Source organism: Syngnathoides biaculeatus, chromosome 9, assembly GCF_019802595.1.
Source record: "Syngnathoides biaculeatus isolate LvHL_M chromosome 9, ASM1980259v1, whole genome shotgun sequence".
In the NCBI taxonomy this organism is placed as follows: domain Eukaryota; kingdom Metazoa; phylum Chordata; class Actinopteri; order Syngnathiformes; family Syngnathidae; genus Syngnathoides; species Syngnathoides biaculeatus.
Window position 1 is genome coordinate 9,354,968 of NC_084648.1, and position 20,147 is coordinate 9,375,114.

At 41.7% G+C, this 20,147-nt stretch overlaps 2 protein-coding genes across 6 annotated transcripts in view; one reads left to right on the forward strand and one right to left on the reverse strand.

The window, feature by feature from the left end:
- col9a1a (collagen, type IX, alpha 1a) overlaps nt 1–4,382 on the reverse strand; it is an 18,759-nt gene extending 14,377 nt beyond the window's left edge. The window contains exons 1-4 of the mRNA XM_061831200.1: nt 4,130–4,382; nt 1,796–1,870; nt 1,064–1,102; nt 907–969 (exon numbers count right to left, since the gene is read on the reverse strand). Of these exons, the coding sequence (XP_061687184.1) occupies nt 907–969; nt 1,064–1,102; nt 1,796–1,870; nt 4,130–4,195 (243 nt within the window). The 5' untranslated portion in view covers nt 4,196–4,382. The remainder of the gene's footprint in view (nt 1–906; nt 970–1,063; nt 1,103–1,795; nt 1,871–4,129) is intronic.
- Nucleotides 1–19,361, forward strand: part of hyls1 (HYLS1 centriolar and ciliogenesis associated) — a 24,864-nt gene extending 5,503 nt beyond the window's left edge. Inside the window, exons 1-12 of one of the 5 annotated variants that reach the window (XM_061831203.1) lie at nt 6,560–6,638; nt 7,831–7,965; nt 8,967–9,068; nt 10,153–10,220; nt 11,876–12,015; nt 12,788–12,843; nt 16,266–16,399; nt 16,494–16,539; nt 17,570–17,624; nt 17,703–17,784; nt 17,872–17,898; nt 19,092–19,361. In XM_061831203.1, the coding sequence (XP_061687187.1) occupies nt 7,866–7,965; nt 8,967–9,068; nt 10,153–10,220; nt 11,876–12,015; nt 12,788–12,843; nt 16,266–16,399; nt 16,494–16,539; nt 17,570–17,624; nt 17,703–17,784; nt 17,872–17,898; nt 19,092–19,226 (945 nt within the window). In that variant the 5' untranslated portion in view covers nt 6,560–6,638; nt 7,831–7,865 and the 3' untranslated portion in view covers nt 19,227–19,361. Of the gene's footprint in view, nt 1–6,559; nt 6,739–6,896; nt 6,904–7,830; nt 7,966–8,966; nt 9,069–10,152; nt 10,221–11,875; nt 12,016–12,787; nt 12,844–16,265; nt 16,400–16,493; nt 16,540–17,569; nt 17,625–17,702; nt 17,785–17,871; nt 17,899–19,091 lie in introns of those variants that run through there. The other 4 variants (XM_061831204.1, XM_061831202.1, XM_061831206.1 and 1 more) reach the window with 4 other exon arrangements.
- Nucleotides 19,362–20,147: the final 786 nt, after the last annotated feature.

Consider the following 20,147-nt stretch of genomic DNA (forward strand, 5'->3'; position numbering starts at 1 on the left):
TTATCCAATTGTTTATCACAAATAGAAATCTGTAATTCTACTTAAATTATTCAGATTTTTTAAATGTATTTATAGTAAATTATTTATTCACACATTAATACAAATGAATAAATACATTCAAATTCACCAGTTTGAGAAAGAAATAGCTAAATAAATGTGACAAATAAAATATACTTAAATAATACATAATAATCCATGCTCATTGTTCATATGTAATTAATTTAGCTAATGATTTGTTATGTGGCGGCACGGTGGAGGAGCTTGTAAAGCGTTGGCATCACAGTTCTGAGGTCCCCGGTTCAATCCCGGACCCGCCTGTGTGGAGTTTACATGTTCTCCCCGTGTCTGTGTGGGTTTCCTCCGGGCACTCCGGTGTCCTCCCACATCCCAAAAACATGCAACATTAATTGGACTCTCTAAATTGCCCCAAGGTGTGATTGTGAGTGCAAATCCTGGTTTATTTCTGTGCCCTGCGATTGGCTGGCAACCAGTTCAGACAGCTGGGATAGGCTCAGGCACCCCCTGCGACCCTCGTGAGGATAAGCGTTGAAGAAAATGGTTGGATGGGTTTGTTATGTAATAAGTACATAATAATAGATTAGCTATTTGCACTGTATAGGTATTTTTTTCGGAATATCGTAGTAGCCTCGTATTCACAATCATCTATACATACATTTTCGAAGCTGCTTATCCCCACAAGGGTTGCAGGGGTGCTGGACCTTATCCCAGCTAACTTCGGGCAAAAGGCGGATTACAGCCTGAACCGGTCGCCAGTCAGTCACAGGGCACATATCGATACCGTCACTGAGCGGGAATCGATCCCACGCTATCCGCACCAAAGTCACCCACCCCCGTCCCCAGTCTCAGTCCCCGTCCCCCGTCTCCTTGTGTTGTCGTTACACTTACGTCTGCTCCTGGAAGACCTGAAGCTCCAGGAGCTCCATCTTTGCCGTTATCACCGGTGGCACCCTGCAAAAAGCCACAAAACATAGTAATGTGTGTACGTCTGTGTGTGTGTGTGTGTGTGTGTGTGTGTGGTGTGTGTGTGTGTGGTGTCACTCACCGGGCCACCGTTCACTCTGGAGTCCACACCTCTCTCACCCTGAACACACACACACAAAGGTCTTGTTGGGAATTGTTTGAAAACTTAGCAACAACCAACAAATTGGGGAAACATTTTAATCACGAGAAGAACCACAAGAGGTCTCAAATAGCCATGCCTGAAAAAAAAAAAAAAAACAACAGGAATTCTGCCATTTTGTTTTTGTAGCTGCCATTTTTGGCTCATTTTTGGCCATTTTAACACACACACAAACGATAATTGGCATAATCTGGACCCCACCCCAAGTTTCTCCACCCATGACTCGTAAACTAGGTTGAGTGAAGAGCTGCCGTTTTCAAGCCACAGCCAGACCCCACTATATGGAAGACTTACCTGTCACAATCATAAGGTAAGGAGAGCTGCAATAACTTTTGTTGGAAGCACAGATTACCTATACATTCAAATATGTACTGTAACTTTTCTGGTATTTTAATTTAATCATATCCTTGATTCATTTACTTAAGATAACTTGGAACTCTGAAGCTGTGGAAGAAAATTCACACAAAACACACACAAGATGTACAAACTTATGAAATTGTGTAAAATGGGTTTTCGGGCTTTGAAAGGATAAGAGGCTTTGATATTGTTCCAAGCAGCTTTTCAGAGGCATGCACTGTGCTCGTGTTTTCTCGGCAGAACAGTCCAGAAGAATGAAGATCAAAAAGAAAAAAAAAAAAAACAAAGCATACTCACATCAATGCCGTCCACGCCGGGCACGCCAGCTATTCCGGGTGGTCCCGGGGGGCCTCTGGGACCCACCGGGCCCCTCTGCAGAACAAATAGAAGGAAAAAAAAAAGATATTTTTACATTTATCGTTGGTCCCAAACACCCTGCACAGACGGCCTTTGTTAGGCTGATCTGAGGTCAGTCGGCCGTCGTGTTCCGGGATTAGCGATTGGTGCCATGCGTAAACGTTGCTGCCGCGATGGAGCGTTATGACTTGGCCACTTAAGAACGCCGCAACAACATTCATACATATGCATACTTTGACAAAAGGTGCATTCATGTAGTGAGTCAAATACCGTGTATAGCATACACCGTATTATTTATTGGTGCAATTTGTGAATGTGAATGTATTTTTCTTGTTAAATTATGACATTTCAACCAAATATTGTATTGCTGTACATTTTTCTATCTTGACAGAGCCGTAACAAAAAAAAAAAATAGTACAGTTGATTATAAATTTGTGATTGGTGTCAGATATGAACACGAATCCATGAATCGAACTATTCATCCATTAATTTTGTAAAGCTGCAACATTTATACATGCAAGTCAAATATGTTGTATTACAACACATTTGTGATATATGTTAGATGTTCACACCGCCAAGTTATATTGATTTAACAATCCAAAATTATTAAAAAAAAAGAGTTAAGCGTTATCTGCAAGAGTATGTCATAGTGTACCGAAGATTGTAATGTAAATAACAGCAGTATAAAATAATGAGCGTGGGATTCATTCATCCATTTTCCAACACTTCTGAAGATTATAATTAGCACCAAAGAGAAGAATCGTGTCCCATAAGTCGAGTACCACGTTAGGGAAATTCAATTTTTGAAGCAGTAATATTTTATTCAAATTTAAAAAGACTTTTAACATTATTATTTATAAATGTTGAGCCACCTCGCCACCACAAACAAATGTTTCCTGTCACTTGGGCCAAAAAAATCTCAGCTGATGACCCGCATGCTTCCGCCATGTCTCAAAACCAAGACAACACTTAAACAAGGGGTGTCAAACTCATTTCTGTCACGGGCCACATTGCAGTCACCGTTCCCCTCAGCAGGCCGTTGAGAATGTGAAAGCATAAAAACATTTTAATCGCATCATCATATTTACACACAAAATTTATGAACTAGTTTTGGAATTAGTAATCAAGGGTAATTGGGTTTTTCAACTGTTCATGTTTGGTACCAAAAAAATACTTGGAAGATCTCAACATTGTCATTTATGATATATCTTCTTCTTTTCCTTTCGGCTTGTCCCCTTAGGGGTCGCCACAGCGTGTCATTTTTTTCCATCTTAGCCTATCTCGCGCATTCTCCTCTCTAACCCTAACTGTCCTCATGTCCTCCCTTACAACATCCATCAACCTTTTCTTTGGTCTTCCTCTCGCTCATTTGCCAGGCAGCTCCATCCTCAGCACCCTTCTACCAATATACTCACGCTCTCTTCATTTATGATATATGACAATTTGAAATCTTGGTACCAATTTTCACAAGAATCACTGGAAGTTGGCAAAGTAGGTTTGCCTTCATGGACCAAATAAAATCATGTGGCGGGACAGATCTGGCCCCTGGGGCTTGACTTTGACACCCGTGATTTACACTAAACACTGAACTGGATCACAATCACAAACGTATATTTGTTTCGTTATTTGGAAAAATCAAGTTTGGTTGATGAGACATATCATTGTTCCTCAAGGGAAAGATATTTATTGTTATACTTGGACCATATGTCGAGCCACCAATTGATCACGAAGATAAAATTGTTGCCAAAAAATTGTTACACATGAAAAATGCTTCGAAAGCGAGTTACGTGGTGCTCGCATTTACCTCTCGAGACAGAAATTTATGTTTACAAAACCGTCATGTCACAAACATGCAATTGTTGTTAGTCGGAGCAATGAAAAAAACCACAAAACAACCTTGGACAATAAGCCGCATGTGGATTTCACCACATCTTTTGATAAAAATCACACCTGATGTCATGCTGGAAAAAAAAAAACCACTGATGCACTTCTTAATTATAAACATAAAATTGTTTACACTAACTTGGAAAAAAAATTAACGTTGCATGTCCATGTCTCAAGATCAACAGGGACGCTGCTAAGCTGCTTGTTGACTACATTTAATAGTAAAACAAAATTAACCTCGGTTAATCAACTCCACGCTATTTCCATCATGTCTCAAGATCAAAACGGATCGTACTGAGCATCCTGCTCCGGTACATTTCTGTGATGAGAATTTATAACATCAGGGGATTATTCCTGGTGTTAGTTATAAGCTTATAAACTTTGCGTCACCTGAGCGGAGGCAATGAGAAGCGCTTGCAGCAGAAGAAGCAGCCGGGAGCTCCTGGACAGATCCATGGTCTTCCCGGGACTGACCACCTCACCGCGAGTCCCCTTTTTCTCAGATTTTCCCAGATCGCTCTCCAACGGGCTACCTGTTGGGCTCCCTCCGCCCCCCCAACCCGGGGCCCCCCTATTTCTGCCTGAGGGGAGGTCTTGTTTATTCACCTTGTCAGGAACGGAGGAGGAGGAAGAGGAGCCTGCCCAAAACGGGATGGAATGGAATTACACTGACTTCTGTGTAATTCCTTGAAGGTGGCTGTGTGGAATGTGACTACAAAACTGCTTCATTTCATATTTTTTGGGGGGGTGGGGGGGGGTCTATATGACTACTCTAGTTTGTCCTTCTACTGTCCACTGGAATTTCCTAATGAAATATTTTATTCTATATACCTACATCTTTATCTTTGTCTTTGAAGAACCTTGAGGGTTAAATAAAGACCACTTTCCGCAAAAATGGCTGACTTCATGCATGGTATGCCAGTATTTTTTTGGGTATACTGTACTCGAGTTTTTTTGGGCCATGCCTTCTTGAAACATTTTTTTGTGTGTTGACAGTATTCATGATAGAAAAGCCACCCAAAACCGATGTTTCAAAGTGAAAATGCCTTTGAGGGTTGAAAAATATTCCAGGTGGTGCTACCCAATCAGCAAATTTGTTTTTGAGACAACCCTACAAATGACCCTGAAAATGGCAGACATCTTTTTTTATTTTCAGCACGGCTTCTTAAGACATTTTTGTGGCTCTACTCATAATACATCCAACCATTTTCTTTACAACTTGTAGATAGGCCAATGACATTTCATTAGTGAAACTCTTAAATTACTTTTTAAAATAGTTTTTGTCTCACTTTGTGTGTGTCAAGAACTAACGGTGTGGGTCTGGACCCAAATGCAGGACTCAGAGACAAGGGCATGATGTTAGGCGTAGTTCTATTCAAAGCTGAGGTCATCCATCCATCCATTTTCTTAGCCGCTTACTCTCACAAGGGTCGCAGGGAGCGCCGGAGCCTATCCCAGCTGTCGACGGGCAGGGGGCGGGGTATACCCTGGACTGGTTGCCAGCCAATTGCAGGGCACATCGAGACAAACAGACACACTCACAATCACACCTAGGGGCAATTTACAGTGTCCAATTAATGGCGCATATTCTTGGGATGTGGGAGGAAACCGAAGTGCCCAGAGAAAACCCACTGAGGCACGGGGACAAGATGCTAATTCCACACAGGCGGGTCCGGGATTGAACCCGGGACCCAGGCTGAGGTCATACACGGTGTAAGCAGTCCGACAAGGCAGAGGCACAACAACGCTAGGCTATAAGCAAAATCCAAAAACATGAAGCGAGGTCTGATGACTAGGTAAACTTGAAAACATGAACTAAGACGGCACTAAACTATGAAATCGCCAAATGCCAGTGCCAAAACTCCAACTTAAATACTTGGTCGAATCACAGTGCCACATGCAAAATAGCTGTGACTGTTGACAGGTGTTAGAGATGAGACCGCCCAAAGCGGTGGACAGGCCGAGCCCTTCTTGGCCGCAGTCCATTTTTTCTCATGACAGGATGACTCAACTATCACCACACGCAATGACAAAAACTAAATTTTGTCATTTAATGTTATCCATCTATCAAGAATGTGGTTAAATTTTGGTAGCAATTACACAAAATCCTTAGGAAGGATTTGTCTTGAAGTTAATCCTGAGAAAATAGCCAAAAATAAGATGAAAATGTAAACCAAAATGGCGGACAATGTATTTTTAGCCATGGCTTGATATTTTCTCTGACTCCACTCATGATAGACATGCATAGTACAAAATTTCACATTGTCCTGCGAGTATACTGTATGTGGTTCAAATTTGGGATAAATGCAGACAAAATCTCCAGGATGACAGAATTTGTCTTTGAAGGACCCCTGAAAAAAAGCCCAATCAGCCTACAATGGGCACCATAAGCCAAAATGACAGATTTGCCATCTTTTCAAGCATCAATTCTTTGAAACTTATATTATTATTATTGGTCAATTAAATTTCATATTACAAAGTAAAACCTTCCAGGAGGGCTGAAATTTCAAATCATTCTGTGACGGGCTATTTTCGAGTGCCATGCCTGCAATCCCTCACCTAACTTAAATGTTCACCGGGAAGAAAACATTGTAAAATTTGGTTACTTTTTAGAATATGCGAAAATACTCAGTAATACAAGTCAAATTATAATGAAATATCAGTCAAGCTCCCGCAACCCTTATGTGGATAAGCAGCTCAGAAAGAACCAAGCATGCTGCACATATTAGGGGTCACTAGTCGGCGGTGACGTGACTGTGCGTTCGCTCACTGACACAACCCACCGCCAAAGAAGAAAAAGAAAGCGTAGAAGAAGAAAAAGGGTCCCTTTTTAAACGCCGTTCAACGGTCGTGTGTTGTGACGTAGGTTTGTGTCCGCCTCGTGTAAAGAAACGACACAGTACGTCACTTTATAATAATAATAATAACAACAAATGAAAACTTGTTTAAAATTACTCTTCTCGTTCGTGGACTTTAATGAACGCGGACGTGCTGCTGGGGTGAGCGAAAAAGCAAAAACAAACCTGTCGCTAACGTGACGACGTTCTGTTTAAAAGAAATTACATTGACATGCTGACAATGAATTAAAACTAAATAACAAAGCCTAAATACTGGTTAGTTGCGTGTGTCGCTTTTGTCCCAAGTTATTTTTATTTTCAGAGCAGGTTTTATTCGTTTTTCGGCCGTATTGTAATCATTTTCACCGACAGCCGCAGACACTTTTCTTGTGTGTTGTTAAATAGCTGGTTCATTTAAGATGATTATGATTTTATAGTATAACCCCTTGAGCATTTTGATATTCCCAGACAAGTGAAGGGCAACAAGTGCAGCGTCAGAATTACTCTTGATATGCAAAGACGTCTAATTTCTTTGCAAATAGTCTCAACTCACGATACAGGGAACAAAGAAGGGAGATATTGTATCGTGTTTTCGCATATGAAAAATAAGTCACAATCCAAAGAATGCAGTTTTGTTTTGTAACAATGTCCTAAAATATCTGAATTGTCTGCTGGTTTATGTATCATAATCAATTTTGGATAATGTTTGGGATACCTGGCTTTGGGGTGAAAGTTCTCTGAATTCCAAATATACTATTTCACCTTTAAAAATACCTGTGTATACTTGTGAATACACAAGTCTAGCTGCTAATGCTTTAAATACTTTTAGCAATTTGGTATCCACTTAGAAAGGAGCTGAATTGTGTAATTCATAACAGGTATTTGATCCCTGAACATTTTCAAGGATGTCCATTTATGTACTTTTTGTTATTCTAGTCACAACCTGCTGATGAAACAAGGTTCAGTGGCCATTTCCTGAAGCCTCATGCAGTTGTTGGGCATCTTCTTGCTCTCATGATGTCAAAATCATGATGAAAACTATTTAATGGATCGATAAAATGGATTATCTGATTTTTGATGGTTAAATTAAGTTCACTAGTCAGTTAGTTATTTTTGGGTTCATTGTGAAATTTCACCCCAAATTCCAATACCCTAAACTATTGTGAGTAGTGTTGCTAAAATTAGAAGCTTTTGTATTTCCTATATTTACACACATGAATAGAGTTATACAAGATTGTTGCTGCTGTTTTTCAGAATTCCCGCCAACTGGACTTATAGGTGACAGTTCCATGGACAACCTGGACTTCTCTGAAGAGGAGATCCAGCAGCAACTGGAGCTGCTAGGACACACGAACGTCCCAAGACACAAACTCCAAGAGTTCAAACAAGGTGACTCCACGTTTCATCCACTGACATTGAACATGAGTTGTAGGCACACAGATAAGTTGCGTCATAAGTAAAGTTGCAAGCGCAGATGATCGGGCCTTCGCAACCCCCATATTGGTGATTGGCAAAGTTTGACATCATGGGCCAACTGCAGTTAAAGCAAAAAAAAAAAAGCTTCACAATTTAGTTCACAAATTTGTTCTTTGAAAAAATATTTGCTTCACATTGGGACTCATTTAACCAAATTCCCCAGTAAGAGTGAGCGAGTGGAATGCCTTGCTTCAAAAGAAAATGGCCGACTTTGTATTGGATCTGCGGCATGGGCCCTTGCATCATGTTATGTCCACCCATTTTCATCTCAATTGGTGAAACTTGTCCTGGGCCCATTTTATTATCATCCTCCAGGCCCTTATTTTATGATTTTTAATTTTTTTTTTTCTTCAGGCAAATCTTCAAAAGAATTGTCAAACTTTGGCATTAGGTGGCATTGACAATAATGCTTGGCCATTGAGCATCGACCATCTCTCACAGATACTTGCTTCTGTTTGGACCTTATTTGGTTCAATTCCCATGTTGGATTTCATTAAACGTCTTATGTATTGGTTATTTGGATCTTCGTAGAGTCACTCTCTAACATGGACTTATTGGAAAACGCCTTGATTTTGTCGTATAAGTGTTAAAAAGGGGGGGGGGGGGCACTTCTGTTTGACCCAGTTTTACGTCCACGTTGTATTTGGCCAAGACCGCCCACTTCTCTCTGATTGGTTGCCTTTGTGTTGAACACAAACTTTAAAGAGCACACGTGTATAGAGTAACACTCTATAGAGTTTTGGGGAGTTTGTTGGGGACACCAGGATACACACACTTGCAACAATTAATTTTTGATCATGTTGAGGTGCCCTAAAAAGGGCTCTTTTTTTTTTTCGTCTAATGAGTAACAAATAGTAGAAAACCTCGATGAAATTTGTGTGATTACCTGTCCAACTCATGAGTTATGTTGTCAGACCTGGAACAGCTCATTCAAAATGGTGGCCTGCCCAACTTGCCAACCCCCTCCGCTGATGCCAAGGTGGACCCCAGGCCTCCCGCCTTCACCAAAGAGAAAGGTGTGCGTGTAAATATAGCTGTGTGACAATTGTGTGCGCGCTTGTGTAATGTTTCTACGTGTAGCTGTGTGGTGTGTATATGAAGCAGTTTGTGTATTGCTGTGTTGTTGTTTTTTTTTAGTTATGACGTTTTTGTCTGTCTGTCTTCCTGCCTGCCTTTCTGTTTGTCTGTATAGTTGTGTAATCCATGTATGTACCATAATTTCCGTCTTGACAGTGCGCACCTGATTATAAGCCTCACCCAGTACATTTGGAAAGGAAATACCATTTGGTACATACATAAGACGGATCTGTGTAAAAGCCACAAATGCCCACATTGAAACCCACGTTGAAATACGACATATTTCCAAAAAAAGACTATACACAGAGTTTTCAAAGTTTTAATACCTTCGCTTAGGTTAACATAGCAACAACATGGTAGCAGTGCGAAATGGGCTGGTAAAAAAAAATCCCAAAACAAAACAACAAACCGGTTAAAAAAAAAAAAAAAACAGCCGCAGCAGCTACGCATTAGCAGCATGGCAGGACAGCACTAACAGGCTCAGTTTAAAAAACAAAAAAAAAAACCATACTCATAAAAATCACTGATACTCAGCAGCAACGCGCTAGCGCGGGGCTAACAGGGCCAGTAAAAAAAAAACCAAAAAGCATACATACATACCGGTAAAAGTCACTTCCTCTGCACATATATTCCACCGGTGTCACTCTTACCTTTTCTGCTCGAGTGCCCCCTTACGGCCATTACAAATAATGCACAAATTAGCCGCATCACCGCATAAACTGCAGTGTTGAAAGCGTGTGGAAAAAAAGTCGCGGCATATAGTCTGGAAATTACGGTAGCTGTGTGATTTTGTGTTTGCACGTAGCAGCAAGATGTGTGTGTTGAAGTGTCTTTGAGACATTTGTGTGTATCTTTTTGTTTATAGCCGTCTGTGTGTGCGTAGCTGTGATGTCTGTGCATCTGTCACTATGATTGGTTTGTGTGTGTGTGTAGTTTTGTGACATGTTTATTTGTGTACCTGTGTAATCTTTGTTGCTGTATGATGGGTGTCTCTGTAGCTGTGCAATACGTTGTGTCTTCCAGTGAGCCTGTACGACGTGAGCACACTTGCTGGAAGAGTTTTTCGACACAACAAGCAGGGCAACACACAGGTGAGATGCTGCCACCTGTGAAAGCCGGGACACGTTTGTGTTTAAATGGCACTGATGTTGGGGATTACGCCAAATGTTTTCTGATGAGGGTCACATGCAAAAAATGGAAGAAAACGACGGTTGCGGGCACTTCACTTTGTTCTTATGAGACGTCTTGTAGAGTTTAATTTGTTCTTAAATTGAGGAATGTCTGTACTAATGCTTTAATTTTGATCCTGCCTGTGAATATCCTCATCCACATCATTTAATTCCCTGTCGCAACTGGACTCTTCTGTTTGTCTTGACGACGAACGTAGCAAACCTGTACATGCAAAGGAGAGCTCTCCTTTAAGTAATCGGCACAGATGTGTGGATGACATGAATTAAAAATCAAAAGCCAAGAAGTACAAGACTTGACAGAGCAAGTTAAGTCAGTGGACAATAACAAAGTTCACACCAGACTGTCAAAGACAATACAAGTGGTTTAATTTGGACTTTAATATCCACATTGGAGACGACAGGTGCCGCCCACACACACTGAACAATACGTTTTGACTCACACCACCCAAGATGGGCGTTTTCTGTACCCCACAACACGGATGGGGTAACAATAGCCAATAAGCTAAAGAGAGAGAGCACAGACGCGTGAGGGAGGCCCACTAAACCTGTGGTTACCCCAGCTGGTCATTTCCACAAAGTGCATCAAATTTCAGAATGGACAGGAGCAAGGTGGATAATAAATCCAAGACCAGGAACAATGACTTCTGGGACATTATCATCGCAGATTACAGGTACACAAAGGTGGAAAAATCATCACTTAATGGCGGAGATGGCTTCCGATATCGCATATCTTCCACTTAAAATGCCGTCCTTGCGTCTATTCCAAAGAAACGCAATAATTCTACCTTCAACCGATAGGAGTCTGCTTAAACGTTGGGTAACACCACAACCACTTTACAACTGAATGAAAAATCTAAACTAATTTCCACACAAAGATTCTGGTGGACGGACAATGGACTCTCGCTCAGGTGGCTTTCCATCTCTCCGACTTCAGTCACTCACATTTGAAAAATGTACGGGTGTGGTCAGTCATGCTCGCAGATATAAAGTTACAGGTGTGATCCACCAGTCATCCCCGCAGATATAAAGTTGCAGGTGTGATTAGGGATGGAATCTCAAGACCTTAAAATAACTTACTGAGTTGTTATACCTGGGTATGAAGTTGTTACCTAATACCATAATCATAATTTATTAACACAAAATATTCGACGTCTTTCAATATCAATTTTTTGTACTTTTACACGCATGTTTCCTTGTGCTTGACTATGCAGATTTGCGAGTGCGAAGGCGCGTGGTTACGAACGCGCTCGTCGAATGTGAGCAACTGCACTTTCTTGCATTCCAAAAGATTCCATACGTGTTATTTCTAATCTAAATTGGAGCATAAATAGCTGTTTTACACACAAACACTGGCTAGTACGTCCTAACAGCCTGAAAGCCCACTTGGATGCGTGGTGACTCGTCTAAATAAGTCCAGTTGCGGTTGATTCACTGCCTGAAGAATTTGCACACTTTTTACCTCTATTAATAAACATGTTAATCAATTACCATTCTTGCTTATAGTGAGAATGCTTTGTTGTGTCAAATCTGTGTTGTTTACTGTCATTCTGTGGCAGGTTCTCAGTCGGCATCCCAGTAAAGATGGACAACTCCAGCAGGACCAAGAGGCTGTGCCAGGGAGTTCGCACAGTGCCGCAGCTCCTACATTGGTGCCCGACACCCAAGGAAGACATTTCATCAAAAGAAAAGTCCTGAGGTGTGTTGTAATAATAATGATAATAACAAATACAGTGGTACCTCTACTTATGAAATTAATTCATTCTGGAAGTTGTTTTGTAATGTGATTTTTTTTTTTCGCAAGTAGAAGCGCTTTTAACATGTAAACAGCCTAATCCGTTCCAAGACCCCCAAAATATGCATTCAAAGTACATAATGTATCGGGGGGGACTGTTCATTTTACCTTTGGGGTTGGGCGACCATGCGAAGAAAAGGCTGAGTGAGAAGTGAAAGGCATGGTTGGCGACGGAGGGTCACTAGTGATTGTCAGACGTTTTATAAAGTACCAATCAAAGGATGTTTGCCTTTGACGGCTTTTGATAATCTTCCAAAAATGTACAGGGCAAATGTCATCAAAGTTAGCCTGACTAGTGAACACTTTTTCTGGATGATTCTTTTCAACAAATTTGGAAATGTCATGGAATTCCATCAACCCTTTTATTCGGGCACTGCCGTGTGTGTGTGTGTGTGTGTGTGTGTGTGTGTATGTGTGTGTGTGTGTGCGTGTGTGTGCGTGCGCGTGTGTTTGCGTGTGTGCGCGCGTGTGCGTCTGTGCTTGTCAACCTCAAGCCCTATTTCGCTTTTTGTATCCTGAACTTTACTTTGTAACTAGACACAATATTTTTCCAAAAAGGTTTTTCATAACCTGAATTTTTGGTTATGAGATGTTCGTAAGTAGAGGTACCACTGTAACATTGATAATAATGATCGCATATGGTTGAAGGCTTTTTTTTTCTTTTGTTTATGGCCAGGAAGTGTGAAGGACAGTCGCTGGTCTGCGATGAATCAGTTTATAGCCAAAACTCTGGTAACTTTTTTTACTTTTGTATTTTCTATGTATAATAAGCTGTATACACTGATTATTTGTAATATTTTGAGAACAAAATTAATTTTTACCTTTGCCAGTGTTTTTAATACAACTCTTGTATTGGAGCTCACTGAATTATGCACCTAATGAAGTGGCCACTGAGTGAACAGAAATGTATTTCAATATTCATCAAATTAACTGGTATATATGCAAGGTTATTGTTGGTAATGGTAAAAAATATTTTACCATATATAGTAGACGTTTTACTTTTAATGCTTGGTGTAACCAAGTGGCTGCTGAGTGAAGTAATTATATTTAAGTTTGAAATGTAATCAATCAAAATATTCCATTTGCATCCGTCCATCTACTTCAGTTTATCCGAGAACCCATTCAGGCAAAGGGAGAGCATGCAAACGCCCCAAAGGCGAGGCCAGATTAGAACGTGAAAGTCTTCAGAACCTGAAGCAGATGTGCGAACCATCTGGCCACCTTGCTGGCTCCCAATAAAAAGGCTCCATACGAACGCCTCAAACGGAACCAACAGGCTCAGTTTGATGTGGGTGAAATATTCATTCATCTTCTGTTCTACTTATCCTCACTGGGGTCACGGGGGTTCTGCAATCTATAAATTTAATCAAGTCAACCGTGATTCTGCGCAGCGCTCTGTCAGCACATTGTCTGTCTTGATTGTGAATGCGCAGTGACCTGATTGTTTACATAAGTCATAAATATTGCAGCTCCCAACCAGAGTTCATATGCGACAGAGATCTTGTTTTTCACGACTTCTAACCTGTTGTTATGAAGCGGTTGTTTTAATAAACGTGTAAACACAATCCCATCTACTTTGCGCAATAGAGGACGGATGCCCATCTTGATGCAGAGGAAACTCATTTCGACCGATTATAACTGCAATCTTGTCCTTTCGATCGTGATCCACATCTTGTGATCATAGGTGAAGGTAGCAATGTAGACCAACCGGTGAATTGAGAGGTTTGCCTTTGGCTGGCTTACCACAAATCCAAGCCAGACCGATGCAGCATCTGCCTGACTGTGGACACTCCCCTGAGCTGCCTGTCAAGATTTCATTCTTGGCCTGGTGAGACCATGACACCCTTTTCCGACTGAGGACTATGGTCTTACACTTTGAGGTTAGGATTCTCATCCCAACCGTGTCAAACTCAGTTGCAAACCACTCCAGTGAGCATTTTAGATCATGACTTGATTAAAATGCAGAGTTGGAACACTGTGTGGTCACCAAACCTAACCCCCTCATTTGATTATGACGCGCAGCCATGTTAGAGTCCGAGCCTCACTAGAAACAAATCAGACTAATATATTTTTGAGAACTACAAACTCTTTTCATAATAAAATGTAAAATACACATTATATTAAATGTTAATCATCCAATTTTTGTTTGGATATTCGTTACATGTGAATATTTATATATCAGGGACCTTATTAACATCTTCCTTTAGAGTACAAAAGTGCATTTTTAATCAAATGTATAATACTATTTTTTCTATTTGTCTTTATTTACTTAATACTTATTTAAGTTGTAAGGACATGCATGTAATTCTACTTGTGGTCTTCGGGTGGCGCCACAGCCTTCCGTACTGAGAGCCGGCTCAGCTAATCAGCTTAGTTTGTTGGGTCTTAAGAGGTCTATAAAAGTCCCCCTCCACCTCTTCCTCACGGCCACTGGGTTTGAGGACGCCATGTACCGAATGTGTCAGGACCAAGATGAGAGCTCCATTAGCTCCTCCTTTTGGTCCAGCGAGGAGGAGCAAGGGACCGACGATGACAGTCCGAATGTCCACAATGGAGAAGATGCCAGTGACGAAGGCACAGGTACTGAAGGATATGACAGTCCAGAGGTCCAAACTAGAGAAGATCCTAATGACAAAGTCACCCATACCAACGAAGGTGACAGTCCGAAGGGCCAAACTGGAGAAAATGGCACCGAAGACAATGCCACCATTGACGACACCGGAAGTGACGAAGATGCCGACAGCAACAAAGACGACTGCAGGGACGTCACCTCTGCGATGACATCTGGGTACGGCACCTTCAGACTGGAAGATCAGCGCGTGGGAGAAGATTACCAGATGAGAGATGATAAAGAGGATACTGGCTCATGGGACAGCTTTTATGATGACGCCAAACAAGAGTCAGAAGACGACAAAGCTGCGGATTCTGGAGTAAATGTTCCTCATGAAGACCAGAAGGAACCAGAGAACCAGGAGCGTCACTGGGATCTAAACGCTTCCACCAACAATGAGAATGACCGGAAGAAACCAGTGGAGATCCACCAGTCTTACTTTGATCTCCTCCCTGACACCAGGAGTGATGTTGACCAAAAGAAGCCAGAGGAAGATCACCAGTCTCTCTCCGATCTGCACCCTGACGCTACGAGTGAGGATTTTCCTCATGAAGACGAAATACCAGAGAAGTCGCCCAATGAGCTCCAATCTGAAACCAAGAGTGAAAGTGACAAGAATAAACCAGAGAACCAGCAGACTCACTGTGATCTTGAGGCCAGGATAGATGTCCCTGGTGATGTTAAGAAAAAAAAAGAGGAAGACCACCAGTCGGTCTGTGCTCTCCTCCCTGAGGCGACGACTAAAGATATTCCTCATGAAGACAAGGAAAAGTCTCACTATGATCTTCGGCCTGACACCAGGAGTGAAAATGGTAAGACGAATCCGGAGAACCAGCAGACTCACTGTGATCTCCACCCAGACATCAGGAGTAAAGACGTTCTTGATGAAGACAGGCGGAACCACCAGCTTCGGTATGATCTCTTTCCTGACACCATAAAAGATGGCATTCCTTATGAAGACAAGAAAATGAGACCTCTGAAACCGGAGAACAAGCACTCTTGTCGGGACATCCACCATGAAAAGGAGAATCCGAAGAAGTCTGGCTACGATCTCCACTCTGACATCAGAGGAGAGGATGTTCCTCGTGAAGATGAGGCCCACCAAGTTATCCATGATCTCCACCCAGAAAGCAGAAAAGATAATCATGTTCCTTATGAAGAAAAAATGAAACCGGAAAAGAACGACCATCCTCGATGTGATGCTGAGACGTGTGGAAATCAACATGTGCGGGATGAGGACTTCCTTTTGGACCAGGATGAAGCAGTAGCTGGTCTTCTGCTTGGTCAGGGCGAAGACTGCATCAGGAAATGGGACAAAAACTTGAGCCACCAGGATGCAGAAGAAGAGTCTTGCAAAAAGCACCTTAGGTTTGTTGACTTGGGCAAAGACTCTTTCACCTTGCCGTTGGATGGAAACCTCAGACGCCAGGGTACATATGACATGCGACGTGTCGCCATGTGCTCCCTGATTGTCGGGATCGCCGACCAATCCGAGCTTTTCGATTGCCGAGGTGATGTAAAATTGTGTGCTGATGTTCCACAGATTGCTCCGCCTTCCTCCAGGATCGTCTGTCTGGGCTACGCTTACACGAGGCGCAGAGCGACAAAGCCAGTGTCCTGAGTGATGACATGGAAGGGGTCTCCCTCAGCAGCTTCGGTTCCTTCATCACGCACTCAGTATGTGCCCCCCCCCCCAAAAAAAAAAAAAAAAACTATATATGAAATCGTCGCAGTGATCTAAAAGATGCTGCATGTTGTTGTTTGGTTGCAGACACGAACAAGAAGCGAAAGTGACTTCCGCACCAAACCCAAATCCTGTAAGTCCATTGCTAATTCATCTCAAAAAATGAAATAAAATTGCATGTGTTGTGAACTTAATGAGTTAGACACTTTTATTAAATGTATATTTTTTTGTATAGTGATACCTGATAGGGAACCCTTCAAAGGGTTCAGTTTGGATGTTTCTGTTGTTTAAAGCAATATTTATCTGTTGCATGCATGTTTAGTGGGGCTTATGTACTCCCAAAAAATACTTTTACAGTAGTAGCAGGCCACTTAGGAGTGGAGCCATCCAAGTGGCCGTCGGCTTGCCGCGTGAGCTGCACGTAGGTCCCCACAACATGATGGTACTTTCAAATTATTTTTACAATGGAGCATTTTTCACAGGTGACAAGTTTAGGGCGTAGTCCGCATTTCCTCCGACGTTAGCTCGGATAGGTTGCAGCACTCCTGCGTGCCTTGTGAGGATAAGTGGCTTGGAATATGGGGGGGAAAGAAAAGAGTTAAATCTTGATGGATAACTGCACAAAGTTTTTTTGCTAGAAACATGCATCCATTTCCTTTGGCGCTTATCCTCACAAGGGTCGCAGGGAGTGCTTTTTTTTTTCTCTTCTCAGCACATTTCCTCCATGCTAAAACTGGGCCAACTCTTAGTTGTAAGGGTGCAGCCCCAATGAGATTGGGCTTTATCTCCTGAAAAATATTCTGAGAAAGTGAGGTTCAAAAACATAGAGAAGACATTTCTAAATATTGTAAAATTTTGATTTTTAAAAAAAGTCATTAAATCAAAAAATATTAAATTGATTATATATATTATATTAATTATTAAATTAAAAAACACTAACATCTAAATAGAACCACAATTACTGCGATATGAATCTATCTATGAATATAGATTATGTTTCCCAGATATTAAGGCAGATATAAAAGTGGTGTTCTTCATACCAAACAGTGACAAGAACACGAGAGAATGTGGACTTTTTTTTTTTTTTGCAATGTGAAAGAAGCGAGGGAGTCTCTTTCATAATCGGAAACATCCAAATATGAAGTTCTCACCTGTCGTTTTAGTTATCCGACCGGTCTTGACGCAGCAGACCTTCAAGAAGGATGACCCTGTGGCCAGGTGAGACCTTGGACTCATTGGAGACTTCTACCTCCTCACGGTCCAGAAGTAAAGACCAGATACTTTGTTGCTCTGCAGGTATTTCCAGTACAAGCAGCTGTGGGATGGCTTCAGGATCCCTGGAGAGCGAGACCACCGGGAACTCCGCTGGGAAATCAGGGTAGGACAGTTTTTGTCTTTTTTTTTTTCTTCCCCCCGACAGCACTTCCTGTTTGAGTTCGTCACGAGTGTTTCAATGTGATTGCAGGAGCGACTCGCGTATCAGGCACCAGTGGTAAGTAAAAAGCCGCCTTTGACATTGCAGACACTCACAACAAACCTAGTGGTTCTGAAACTGGTGGTCCACGAGCAGGCGCTTAAAACAATGTGCAAGAAATGTTTTGCCATCTTTTTAAGAAAGTGTAAAGTGGACACATGGGAGACTCCCGTTCCACTACACCAACAACTTTCCCTTATCTCGGCCTCAGGGCAATTAAAACCTCGATGATTGTGACGTCACACTCGTGCTCAGACAACAGCGCTAAAAGGTAACTGCAGTTACTCAAATGGCCCCAAAGCAAAGTTCCCTTTAATTTTTGATGTGTCTGAGCAAACACACTCAGGCCGTGAGCGCCCCTTTTTGACCGCTGTGCTCAATCAGCGTCATCCGTTGTTCACATGGCTCATTAAAAGGGTCAGATTACATTCCCATCAGAATATTTTTAAGAACAATTTTTGTTGTGTATTCGCAAACTTACACTGAAAATGTTGACCAAAAAAAAAATACATTGCTTACCAAACCAAGCCAAATATGAATTATAAATTTGAAAGGTCGCTTCCAAATTTGTTTAATTTCTTCTTTTTTTTTTTTTTTTTAACCCAAAATGATATCCCCACCTGTTTTTGTTGGTGTAAAACTGAATTTTTTTTCTTGCTGAATATTTTTAGCAATGTTGAAAGCTGAATGATGGTCCCCAAACCGTTTTAAGGTTAATGTTATGTTGCCTCTTAAATTTAAAATACAGAATCAGTTTTCATCGTCTATCAGGCTGTGCCAAGGTGGAATTTTAACATTATGCACCACCTCATCCTGCACTTTCTACTTTGGCTTCAGACCACATCTATTTTCATCTGCGCTGAGTGCGCAGTTGCGCAGCTTAGAGGGCACACTGGTGAGCACAACTATTTCGGTGTTTACCAGTGATCAGTAATAATTTTGTTCTTCTTTTAAAACTTAGCGATCAGCCCCAAAAGTCCTGATGGCGTAAAGCCAGGCGAGCTTTATCGAGCCGCTGTCTGGTGGCCCTTTTAGCCAATAACAAACCTTTTGGGACAACAACTGGATTTTCCCTGTTCAGTTTCCTTGTTAAACACACAGTAGTTGTTTGGTTGCCTTAATGATTATGTAATAATCTTTGTAAGAATTCCCGCCAGGACCGAAAAAGTTTGTGACCTCTTGACCTCTGACCCTGTTTTCTTTTGTTGCAGCCCAAAGCTCGCAGGAGTTACGTGGCTAACAGCTACGTGATCCCAACGGACAAGAAGCGATCGGCTCTGCGCTGGGAAGTTCGCAACCGTATGGCACACCCCGATCTACCTCACAAGTTTGCGTACCACTTTTAAGGACCCGTTCCCGTAGTTTTGATTAATTTCAGCGACAACGTGCAGCAACGGAAAGAAGAGGAAAGCCAGACATGGAGTGCCACTGCAGAAGCGCACATACTGAGAATGGGACCTTTTGAAGTCTTTTTGCTCTTTTTTTTTTTTTTTTTTTTTTTTTTTTTTTTGAGAGGGGGTGGTGGTGGTGGAAAAAAACAGGAAGTGAGGTGACAAATCAAGGCAATGCGCTGGAACAGTAACATAGACAGATGCAGGACATTTAGTCACCTCAAAAGTTCGTTTTGTAATGTTGCTTGTTTTTCTGGGTTGATGAACTAAGAATAGCTGTGAAAGGACAGAAATCTCAATAACTTAATCTATTATTGGCCTTGTTCATGGGCCTCCAGCTTGTTTTGCTTTCTGAAGTTACAATTGGCAGTAACAACCACAAAGATAGAAACGCGATATTTTAGAAGAAAGTGAGGTGATTAAACTTGGAACAAGAGTTCACATAATGATTTCAGGGGCTTGCAACATTCTTTAGATTTTGGTGAGAAGCTGGAGCAGGCATAAAGTCCAGAACTTTGTGAGATGACATGAAGCTGGAACGAGGCCTAACGCAAGACTCGAGAATATGACTAGCAGGATTAGACAGGGAGGTGACAAGCAGGAATAAGAATGGGGGCAACAAGTCAAAGTCAAGTGACAGAGTAAGGCAACAACATGCAGGAACAAGACGAAGACTGAATTCATGGATTTTAGGCCCTTTTCACATTTTTTTTTTTTTTTTACAAGCAGGAACGTTATATTGAACTAAAGCTGAGAACACATTCAAGTTCACATACCCATTTTAGCCCCCCCCCCCCCCCTTTTTTTTTTTTTTTTGGTGCAAGCAGGAACAGGATGACTGCACACAGGAACCAGAATGCTGAACACTAGATTTGG